General features: G+C 41.1%; 1 protein-coding gene and 1 pseudogene across 1 annotated transcript; one reads left to right on the forward strand and one right to left on the reverse strand.

Annotated features, from left to right (window-relative positions):
• The first annotated feature begins 2,913 nt into the window (after positions 1 to 2,913).
• LOC118831728 (ATP synthase subunit delta, mitochondrial-like) lies at positions 2,914 to 3,418 on the forward strand. The gene has a single exon (XM_036739166.1). It carries the CDS (start codon positions 2,914 to 2,916, stop codon positions 3,406 to 3,408), a length of 495 nt encoding a protein of 164 aa, XP_036595061.1. The 3' UTR covers positions 3,409 to 3,418.
• Positions 3,419 to 3,420: 2 nt separating this feature from the next.
• LOC118832085 overlaps positions 3,421 to 11,871 on the reverse strand; it is a 19,688-nt pseudogene continuing 11,237 nt past the window's right edge.

Below are 11,871 nucleotides of genomic sequence, written 5' to 3' on the forward strand. Positions count from 1 at the left end.
TTCTTATCAACTGATTGTCTTCCCAGCTCCTTGCTAGAGTTTCAAGCAAAATCAGAAGCTTAGGGAACAAGATGAAATCTAGGAGCTAGAAATTTAGGCATCATTGCTACAGGAAAAGAGAAGTTGAAAGGCAATGAACATGGGGATTCGCAGTATTTCTAATGTCCTAAACATATATATCTATATACATATAGATATATATGTGTGTGTGTGTATATATATATATATATATCCTTTAGCATAGAAGAAGAGTCTCAACTTAAGCAAGAACTGTGAAGCATCCTAAAGGAAAAGATTATAGCACAACTATATTTTAATGAGGGTGGGGTTATATGGGACACCACTGGGAGAGAGCAAGCTTAGAGAAGCAGGAATCCACAGGGAGGGAAGAATCTGGAAGATAAACTTTCTCTACCTCATAGTTTTACCCAAGGCCAATTCTTTGGGGAAATATCCACTTCTCCATCAAAAGCACAGGGCTCTTGGAGGTAAATGCAAAGTAAAAGAATCTGGCTGAGGAAACAGTGGGTTGAGTGAAGAAGGAGAAGATTCAAGTTATCTTTGAAGAGCAAAGTGTGTTTCATCTCCCTTCAGTGAATAAAGACACAAATACTTTCCCTCTCTCTATAGAGCCTATTTCACCCTCTGAAATACTTATCTTTTAATTCATATCCAGCCTCAGATACTTACCAGCTATGTGAACCTAGGCATGTTACTTAGCCTCTACCTGTCTCAGTTTCCTCTTCTGTAAAATGAGAGTAGTAATAATATCTACCTTCTATGGTTGTTGTGAGGATCAAATGAAATAATTGTAAAGCCCTTTGCTAACCTTAGAGCACTACCTAGCTATCATCATCATCTTCATCTTCGAGATTATATTTGTGCCTAAGATATTTCTCTTCAGACTGTACATATTGTAGTTAACCAAAAAATTTTGGTTTAGACCTGTGATTTCATGGTGTGGAAACTTCCTTCACTGATGTAGATCTGTAACTCCTTTGCAGCTTATAGTCTTAAAGTGGTTAAGTGACTTAACCACAGTCTCTCAGTCAGTATGTGTCAGAGGCAGAATCTGAACCCAGCTTTTTCTGCTTTTAGGACTAAACTTCTATACGTTGTACCACAGCCTCTATTGAGCCAGTTAGCTTGCATTTCTTAAATACCTACTGTGAGTCAAGCACAGGCTAAGTGCTGGGGATACAAAGAAAGCTAAAAACAAACAAAGAAAAAACAGTCCCTGCCCTTAGAAGACTTATGGTTTGAGCAGTGAATGATATTAGGCAGCAACATTGGGAAATGCTTATTGAATAACATCATATGAATTGGAGTTATGTTTTTAATCATACTACAGAATGGTATTCTTATTTTATATGCTGATCTTCCTTTTGATTCTGGGAAGATTTTTACAGTTGGGTCATAATGAGTGTGAATAATGAATTCCCTGAAGTAGTCACATTATTTGAATTTGCATTACATATTCCCATTGGGCTGAAACCAATTGCCGTTTGTTGTTGTGGTTCAGTCTTCTTCGAGTCTTTGTGACCTCATTTGGGGATTTCTTGGCAAGGACATCGGAGTGTTTTGACATTTCTGAAACTGAGGCAAACAGGGTTAAGTGACTTGCCCAGGGTCACACCAGTAGTACCTGTCTGAGGACAGATTTGAACGCAGGAAGATGAGTTTTTCTGACTCCAGGGCTGGCACTCTATCCACTGAGCCACCTGGCTGCCCCACCAATTGCTATATTTTATACAATTTTAACTCTGAATAGTGTGAACTCAAATACATGTGACTACTTTCAGGAGACTCATTAATTGTAATGATTGGGATTTTTATTAGTCATCAAAAAGACAGTTTTTAAAAATGATTGGATCTTTACTAAAAAAAAAAAACCTCATAAAAATCATTTTGAATTCTCTACCACACACTGAATCAGTATTTCATCCAGGTTCAGTTATTCTGTCCTTACTGGTCCAAGACAGTAGGACTTTGAAATAAGAGAGGATTTGAAAATTTATATTATTACTTATCAACCAGAGTAAGGCAAACTTTATCTAACTGCAGTGAAAGATAAGCTTTTCCTATATTTATGACTAGGAGAGAAGGTGGATGTTGGTTAATAAAACCATAAGTATGTATTAGAAAATATAATCTCCAACCTTTAAGTCAATATACCTTGGGAAACAAATGAAATTCCTGGTAATTTAGTTAAAGACAGTCTATTTATTTTGCCAAATGGTGGTTAAAATCATTGAGGATGCTTGTCCTAGTAAATTCTATACTTAAACATGGTTTGCAGTGGGGGTTTTTCTGGCTTTAAAAATAATGATAAAGTCACTTGTGCAGCTTCATGACTACATCTACAATCTCATCAACATTTTTCATCTTCTGCTCTGCCAAAAGAAGCTAGACAGATAAGAGGAATTCAATTCTTTTTCCTTGCTTCTTATTTATTATTGATTAAAACTTACCCATTGTGGGGGCGACTCAGATGAATTGGCACAGAATGAAGTGAGCAGAATCAAGAGAACAACTTATATAATGACAATAACATTGTAAAGACAGTGTAAAACCTACTTTGAAAGATTTGAGAATTCAGTCCAGTGCAACATCCAATCACGATTCAAAGGCACTGCAGATGAAGGCTACTACCCTCCTCCCAACACAAGTGATAGACTCAACATGCAGAATTTTTGGATGTGGCCAATGTGGGAATTTATTTTGCTTGACTATGAATGTTGGTTTGAAGGGTTTTCTTTTTTTCTTTTTCTCATTCCCAGGGTGGGGAGTGAAGTGGAGGAGAGAAAATAGATTTTTGTTAATTGAAAAAAAATTTTAAAAGAACTTGGCCCAGCAGCCCGTTTGCCTGCTACCCCTGCACCCGGCCTGTCCGCCCTCGCCGCCGCCGCCGCCATGCTGCCCACTGCCCTGCTCCGCCGCTGCGGCCCCCGTCTGCTGCGCCAAGCCAGCGTCCTGGCCCCTGCGGCCCTTCCGGCCCGCGCCTACGCCGAGGCCGCTCCGGCCGCCGCCGCCGGCGTCCCCGGCCAGATGTCCTTCACCTTCGCCTCCCCGACGCAGGTGTATTTCAACGAGGCCAATGCGAAGCAGGTGGATGTCCCAACCCAGAGTGGGGCCTTTGGGATCCTCGCTGCCCACGTCCCCACCCTGCAGGTGCTGAAGCCCGGCGTGGTGACCGTTCATGCCGAGGATGGCACCACCACCAAGTATTTTGTGAGCAGTGGTTCTGTCACAGTGAATGCCGATTCCTCGGTGCAGCTGCTGGCAGAAGAAGCCGTGGCTCTGCACATGCTGGACGTGGCGGCCGCCAGATCCAACCTGGAAAAGGCACACTCGGACTGTTGGGGGCATCAGATGAGGCAGCCCGGGCCGAGGTTCAGATCAGGATAGAAGCCAATGAAGCTATCGTGAAAGCGCTGGAATCATGAGCTGGAGAGCCAAACCGTTGGATTCCTCCAGAGATGGTGTGCCATTCTGCTCCGTGGCGCTCACCTTGAGCTGAAGAGACCAGGAAATACCCAGGAAGGAAGAGGATGCCTACCCCCCAGTCCCTCTTCCTGCCTACCCCCCCCCCCCGCCCTCCACACCCAGATTAAAAACCACAAGGGTTCTGGAAAAATAAAATAAAATAAAAAATAAAAAAGAACTTGCTCAGTATAAATGAGTGGGTGAGTAACAATGAAGTTAGCTTTAGTGACTGTAGGCTATATACAGTGGTAAACAAATGAAGAACTCTCCAACAGTCCTAGACCAAGGTTTGGCTGGCTCGTTATATACATAGGCATGGTTCTGGAAGGGGACATTTTTGCCTTTCCAAAGGTCCCTCTCCTACCCGTTTCAACACTGGGAATCCCTCTGCCCCAAGGACACACGTTGCTACCACCATCAACATAGCTGCTTTTGAGGTATGATTTGAGTGATCAAATCACCTCTTAATATTCATCTCATTAATAGACCAGGTAAGAAGGGAAGGATCATTGTCTCCAGAAGGTTACAAGTAAAATTCCATTAGCATATTCATTGGGTTGAGTTTTTTAGATCTTGAGGGAATGAGATACAGGACATACAAGGATTCCTTGGTGGTGACTGCCATAAAGCCCAGAGAGTGATCAAGCCAAAAAACCTCTGACCAGAGAGAACAGAGCTAGAGTGATGTGGCATCTTAGGAGGGATGACTGGAAAATAAGGAATCAAAGAGAGAATTGAAGAAAAACTTTGATTATAAGTTTGCCAAAAGCAAACCTCATTTTGCTGCATATTGCTTCTGTCACCAAGTAAGTGATAGAATTGTTTAATTTCCTAAACTATGACACACAAAAAAGCCCTCCCTCCCCCACAATCATGGTAGATTTGAGGCCTGTCCGGTCTGACTGCAATCAGAAGAATTATATTTCAATTAAATGTAGATATACCAGTGATACAGTGATGGAAGAGGGAAGTGTCAATTATGGTAAAATCGAGGCTTTTAATGTGCTTTGGGTTCACATGCAGTGTGGTATAGTTAATAGAATATTAGACAAGAAAGCCTGGATCCAAATCCTACTTGACTCTTACTAATTATATGACCCTGGACAAGTCTCTTATCCTCTCTGAGCTTCAATTTGCTCATCTGTAAAATGGAGATTATGGTACCTCATTCACAGGGCTTTTGTAAAGATCAAGTAAAACTATGTTTAGAAAGCACTTTGAAAATTTTAAAGTGTGATATAAACATAAGCTATTATTATTAGCATTTTAAAAAAGCTACATTGGGTTGTTATATTAAGATAATAACAATAATATTACTGATATTGTAGTTATTAAGAAAAAGAGTTGGTTGAGAAGGAAGCCTTCTTGAGGAAGAAGGCAAGTCACCCAAGGGCTTGTAGTCTGAGAAGAAATCAATAGCCTAAGCGGGAAGGGGAATGACAGCAAGGATCACCTGGAAGTCACAGGGGTAATGATTTAAACCTGTGCCAACTCAGTAAGATGAGACTGCGCATTTGTAACTTCCCTCAACTGTGTCTAGGTACCCTCACACTGTGGTAAAAAATAGTCATGCACTTGAATAGAGTTTGAGTGAGCTGTACTGTGGTAAAGGGTAGAGAAGAGCAGGAACTGGAGGAAGGATAGCACCAGAGAAGTGGGAGGAAAGCCATGCATCCCAGGCTCCAATTTGGGGGTAATCCTAGGGGTGATTTATTTCATTACATATAGAATAGGGAGAGGAAAAAAACAAGAGAGGAGACACACCACAAGTGCTTACAGATTCAGCCTGACTCTTTTCCCCAGCTCCCCTGGCAGTTACTGAGAGAGGTCAGAAAGCCCAGCTAAGTTGGCCTGAACTCAAGCCAAGGCAGACACTGCTGCTTCCCTGCTGAGTCAGGACAGGTGGACTTAAGCTGGCAGGGGGCACTAACCTCAGTTCTGAGGTAACTGAGGGTCAGAGCTCAGCACTTACTGTGACTCAGAATTGCAGGGCTTGGACAAGAATTTAGGTACAGGGTCCTGTAAAGGAGGTGTGGAGTAAAGAAGAAAGTCTGGAATGAGGCAAGACATGCCTGAATGAAGTGGGTGAGCCGCATGGGTGAGAAGACAGACAAGGGGTATATAGCCAGGGAGCTAGAGACTGGCAAAGCAAGAGCCACGCAAATTGGGGGAACTCTCCATGGTGGGTGGTAAGCCAACAGAGTCCACCTCCGACATGTTAACTTTTAAGTAGCTGTCCTAGAACTTCCAGGGCAGGCCAGCCAGTTAGGGAAGCTCCACTAGAACAGAGTATACGTCTTTACTCCCAGAATCCTTTGAAGTGAAAGGCATGTCTTCAGAGTAAACACGCCTAAGAGACCCAGACTATCGAGTGCTTAGGACAACTTGCTCCCCAATTCATTACTCAAGGAGTGTGGCCAAAGGGTCTTGAATAGGGTCCGAGGTGCTGACAAGAAGGAAACAAACATGAAAGATGGTCTGAAAGAGTTCTGACTAGGTGAGGAGAAGTTTGGGGGTGGGATCGAGATTTAGGCTCAGGAAGTTGGAAAGTGGTTAGGCCTTTGCAAAACTGGCTGGTAAGAAAAGTGTGAAGATGAAGCCAGTCCCTTAGGGGAGGAAAAACACAGGAACACAATCCCTGTCCATCTTGCATGTGGAGGTGATAGAGTATGGAAGCTGGGCAGGAAAGAATTGGATACCAGTCATATTTTGGCTTACAAGGATATATGTCGATGTAATATTTTACATACTATTACTGTAGTATATTATGTGAATAGTACATGAACATAAATCTCCTTCCCTAACCCCAAGATAGTATCAGAATATTGAGGTATCTGGTTACCATTTTTTCCTTCCCCAACCAATAATTTTATTGGCAGGGGGAACTCTGGTTAAGTAAGTATCATCTATCAATGTAACTGGTCCCTGCTCTGAAATTTGCAGTTTTAGAACAAAGTTTCTTGGAAACATTTTTTTGTGTGTGTATCATAGACCCATTTGGTGGTCTGGTAAGTCTCTTTTCAGAATAGTGTTTTTAAATGCATAAAATAAAAGACATTGAGATATAATTATCAAATTAAAAAAAAACAAGCTCATTAAACTCCAGGTTAAAACCCCCATCAGAGTAGCCTGAGTCACTGAGAGGGTAAAGGATTTGCCCAGAGTTGCATAGGAGATATGTCAGAGGCAAGACAGGTCTTCTGACTCAGAGACCAGCTATGCCACACTCTGTCACATGGTCCCCTTAGCCATGTATTAACCCCTCCTGTTTGAATACCTACACACACACATTTGTAGCATTCTTGATTCAGCTGGCTTTCAGCAAAGATAGAAATTCTAAAGTCTGGTGCTTAACTGTGACCCTGTGCAAGTCATTTAGTAAATCAATACATATTTATTAAGAAACCAGATAGTACTAAACACAAGAATGAAACCATGTATGCCCCTAAGGAGCTTACATTCTCTTGGGAGATGGGGGAAGGTGTAGCACAACATATGCATTGGACTTCAAGCTCTTTGAGGGCAGGGACCCTGTTTTTGTCTTTCTTTATATACCTAGAGTTTAGCACAGTGCATGGTACTTAGTAAGTATACAATAAATGTTTGTTGACTTACATAAATATATAAAGAATAAGTACTGACTGATATGTAACTATATACAGAATAAATACAAGGTAGTTTGGGAAAAGAGGACAGTAGCATCTGGGGAGATTAGAAAAGGTTTCATGTAGAAGGTAGTTGAGCTGAGTCTTGAATTTAATAAATGATTCTAAAAAGTGATGAAGGGAGGGGGAGGGGAGGGAGTATATTACAGATATAGGGAACAACCAGTGCAGGGCTCTATTATTCCAATATATCTTACTGTCTTTAATATAAATGTATAGTAAATTTTGTTAATTTTTTTCTGAGGCTATTGGCATAATCATGTAATTTTATGATTTTGATATTTATGTGGTCTATTATGCTTATAGTTTTCCCACTGCTGATTCATCCAAGTATTCCCAGCATAAACCCAACCTTGTCATAGTGAATAATCTTTGAATATGTGATGGTAGTCTCTGTTGATATTTTATTCAGTATTTCGAATCAATATTTATCTCTTCCTGGTTTGGGTATCAGGAATATATTTTGTCTTATGGAGGGCATTTGGTAAAATGCGTTCTATCTCCATTTTTCCAAATAATTTAAAGAATATACAAGTGTTCTTTGTAAATCCATCTGGGACTAGATTTTAGTTTTTCCCAGGTATTACTTGATCAACCTCTGTTTCTGAGATTGAGTTGTTTAAATTCACTAAATTTGGTCCTGTTAATTTGGGCGTTACAGATTTTTGTAAATATTTACCAATTTCATATAAGTTCAATTGTTTCCTACAATTTTCATTATTTATTCATCTGCTGCAAATTACACTTTTTCCTTTTTGATGTTCATAATTTGAATTTCATTTTTCTTTTTTAAAAAGTAGCTAATAGTTTCCAATTATCTTCAGAATGAAAATTTATTTGTTTTTGTTTGTCGTCATCATGAGCATTGGCAAGGCAAGGTAAAGGAGTGGCCAATGAAATTATGTTTCTTTGGGTCTGTGGTGTGAGACCAACTTTCTAGCATCTTCGTTTGTCTCCCCAAGGAGATCCTACTGTCTATCCTAAGATTTTGCGGCTACATCCTCATGCCTTGTAGTTTGTTACTACAAAACATGTAACAACCTCTCTGAGCCTCAGTCACCCCATCTGTAAAATGAAGATAATAATACTGTCTGCCTCATAGCATTGTTGGAGGACTTAATTGAGATAATAGATGTAAAGCACTTTACAAACCACAATGGGCTATATAAATGTGAGATGGCAGAGTTGGTATGGAAAACTTGTGCATTTTCTAAATAGGATTTCAAGAACACTTTCAAAGCCTTGGAGGCTGATGATGTTAATTCATAGGATCGAAGATTTAGAGTTAGGAGAGACCTTAGAGATCACCGAGTCCAACCTCCTCATTTTATAGACAAGAGGAAAGTGAGGCCCAGAGAGGTTAAGTCATTTATCCAAGGTCACACAGCTAACAAGTGTTAGACATGGCAATTAATCCCAAGCCTTCCTGATTCAAGTCCAGTGCCCAGTCCACTATAGCAAGGCTTCTTAAACTTTTCCCACTCAAGACTCCATTTATCATTTTGGCAGCATTCCTTGGCACTGAGTGGTCTGAGGGCATGCGCAATACAAAGTGTGTTTGTGTTCAGAACCAAGGCTGCCTTGAAGTAGCTCGATGTAACACAGGAGAGTGCTGCCAGAAACACCACAGATTCATTACCCATTTGGTTTTTAATTAATTTTTGGTCACTGAGCTACAATATCTCATTTCATAAGCAGCATTTCCCTACAAGGTTCCTCTGTTTCTTCTGTTTATTCATCCCTGATCTTAGGTGAATGAGTATGCAGAGACAAAATTGATCAGGTTATAACCTTTTGAACTTCAAAAGGTCAGAAGAGCCATAAGAGGTCCCAAATGAAGTCAGGAGAAAACCGAATCAATAGCAGCTGAAGTCAGTAGAAAAGTCCACTGAAAGTGGTAGCAGTGACTGAAGACAAAGGAAGCATCTGTAAATAGACAGGAAAAGTTAGTCACCTCAGGACATCAGCAGCTTTGGTGTCTGCGAGCCCTTATGATGGAAAGAAGCACTGCCTAGGGTCTCTAAAAAGAGGCTTATCTTTGGAGCCCAGGAGGAAGCAGTATGGGGGGATCTTCTCCAGAACTTGATGAAGGGAGAAAAGCACTTCCTTTGGTAGAATAACGAGGCATCCCTTGGCGGCTACACAGACTCCCTATGTAGGCCTTATTACTATTGTACTATATCTGGGGAGCATGTTTCTAGTTTGGGAGGGAACTGTTTTGTGACCATCTTGCTATGCCTTCTCAGCAAAGTTGTTTTCTTCTACTGGTTGATTGATCATGGGGAGCACATCAGATGGGGGCTTTGTAGCTACAGTGTTGGAGACTCCAACCTCTCAAGGTTACCCTGAAAGGAGAAATAGCCCATATTTTGGGGACCCAACCTGTGAGTTTAAGTGTTAGCTGGGAGAAATGAGCCCAGAGTAGGTGCTAATGGGAGACACTTTGTGGGACTGTTTAACAGACCTTTCATTTTTACCTCCGACCCACACTGCTTGCACAACTCATGGGTCCAGATCTCCAGGCACAGCTTGGGCTTTGGCTGTTAAGATGCAGAACTTGCCCCATAGTGGTGATTTTCTCAGAGAAGCATGACAATTGCAGGAATCGCCTCCCACTGGCAATTAGCACTGATACTAGAGCTCTCAAACTATAGAACTGACAAGGTTGATGCTCAGGTTGGAAACATCCTTTTCAGAAACACTTTTCATTCACCTATGCTCAGCAAAAGAAAGAACAAAGCAAAAGAGACAGCTAGAGACTTGAACTCCAGTATCAGGTTCTCCTTGGCAAGCACATATTTTTGCTGCCATGTGCATGTAGCTATCATAGCTGTTTTTGGAGAGGGGGCGGGGAGAGAAATCCCCTCCCCCCACAGAAGTCCAAAAGAGAGTTGCCATTGATTGGAAGCCATTTTTCCTTGATCTTTTTTTTTAGCCCATCGAGTTGGTGACTTTTCCTAGCTCAGTTACCATTAACAACCTTGTCACAAAGACAAATGTCATCCATGTTCTTTAAAAAGAGTCCAGAGCACATATAGCCCACTGGAGGAGACTAGGATACAGGTTCACAAATGTTCCATAGAATGGTCCCTGCTACCATGGTAAATGGCAGAGCTAAGATTCAGTCTTCCAACTCACACTTGGACTAGCAGGTCAGGTCCCCAGAGGATGGTTACCACCTCTACTCTTAGGTGTATCTCTGTGAGAACGGAGGCTCTAAATAAGCCCCCATCTAGTGTGTTCCTCCCCAAATTGATTATCCAGTTAACATCTTCCCAATATAAATTAATTAAATAATATCAATTAGCTTTTACAAAAGGATATTTATTGAGAGGCATAGCAAAAACCATAGTACAACAACATGCCCCAAAATGAGGAGAGATTTACTTTCCCCTCAGGCATGCCCACTCAGTCCCTGATAAAAGTGGACTAACAATGAAAATGGTTAATACTAAACATTTTTCCCCACCCCACCAGGGACAGATACTTCTTGGCCATGGAAGCCTCTTTATGCCTTCAAAGAGTATCCAACAAATTCACTTCTGGTATTGCACAACCAATGGATGAATTGCTCGCTTTCTCAACTGGGTTGACTCCTTGTGGGGTTGGGTAAAGTAGATCACTCAGTTTCTGTGCTGACTCCTCACTGGACTTAGCTGCTGTGGCTACTGGAAAACTCTTCTATGGACTCCAGTTTCTTGCCCTCCCCTGGCTCTTTCAACCTTTCAAAGCTCACGAGGTCATAACCTGGTCAGTTCCATCCAATACTCTGTCATATATGATCAGGAAAGAATAAACACAAGAAACAAAAGAAGCAAGTGCCATGTGTTCATGGCCACATGTCAGCTGTGTGGGAGATAGGGCCCAATCAGAGGCCCATAGTAGTTTTTTCTCCTCATTCAAAAGCCATCAGGGATTGAGAACTTTTTGTTCTTATTCATACTCATTCACACGCAGTAACTCAGTAGCCAATTTAAATGCTTTCCATTATGATACAATAAGCTAATAGAAAACGATCATAGGATACTTCAGAATTCTAAAGTTGGCCAAAAGGTACCTCCATCATAAATACCTAGAAATAGGCTCGCCAAAGTTCCATGTGGACTGGTACCATTACTCTAAGAACTGGGCTTTTATTGGCCCATTATACCCTGATCTCTAATTGTAAATTCAACGTTCTTTTATTGTACTATGTTGCCTCTAACTCAAACCCCCTTTCCTAATTCAATTTTTAATCCTTCAGGAAGCTGGAAACACCTCAACATGCTTCCTTTTAATCTCTTATAGTACTTTTGGTAGACGCATGTGAATTAAGTACAAAAAGTAGTCTGGGTTGCATGCAATGTTGCATGATGAAGTCTTTTTAGTCCTTTAAAAACCAAACAACCAAGTTGAACTTTATACTGAATTCTGCTCTGGTATTGATTGTCATTATGGACATGTGGGCTGAAGGATCTACTATCACAGTTATTCTATCAGTGTGAATCATAGATGCTTGGCTTGGATAATGAGGAAACTTCTAGAAAAAAGCTCTCAGAGGCATATTAGAGAATGAATAGTGAACAGAATAATGGATTTGGAGTCAGGAAAGCCTGTGTTCCAGTTCCACCTAGACAATGACTAGCTATGTGATCTTGGGCCAGTGACAACCTCACTGAGCCTCAATTCCCTCAACTCTAAAAGGAAAAAAAATTAAAACATACTTCATAGGGTTGTTATG

Source organism: Trichosurus vulpecula, chromosome 9 (genome assembly GCF_011100635.1).
Source record: "Trichosurus vulpecula isolate mTriVul1 chromosome 9, mTriVul1.pri, whole genome shotgun sequence".
In the NCBI taxonomy this organism is placed as follows: Eukaryota; Metazoa; Chordata; class Mammalia; order Diprotodontia; family Phalangeridae; genus Trichosurus; species Trichosurus vulpecula.

Coding starts and splice junctions, on each gene's coding strand:
- LOC118831728 (XM_036739166.1), top strand. CDS start 2,914: ATGCTGCCCACTGCCCTGCTCCGCCGCTGCGGCCCCCGTCTGCTGCGC.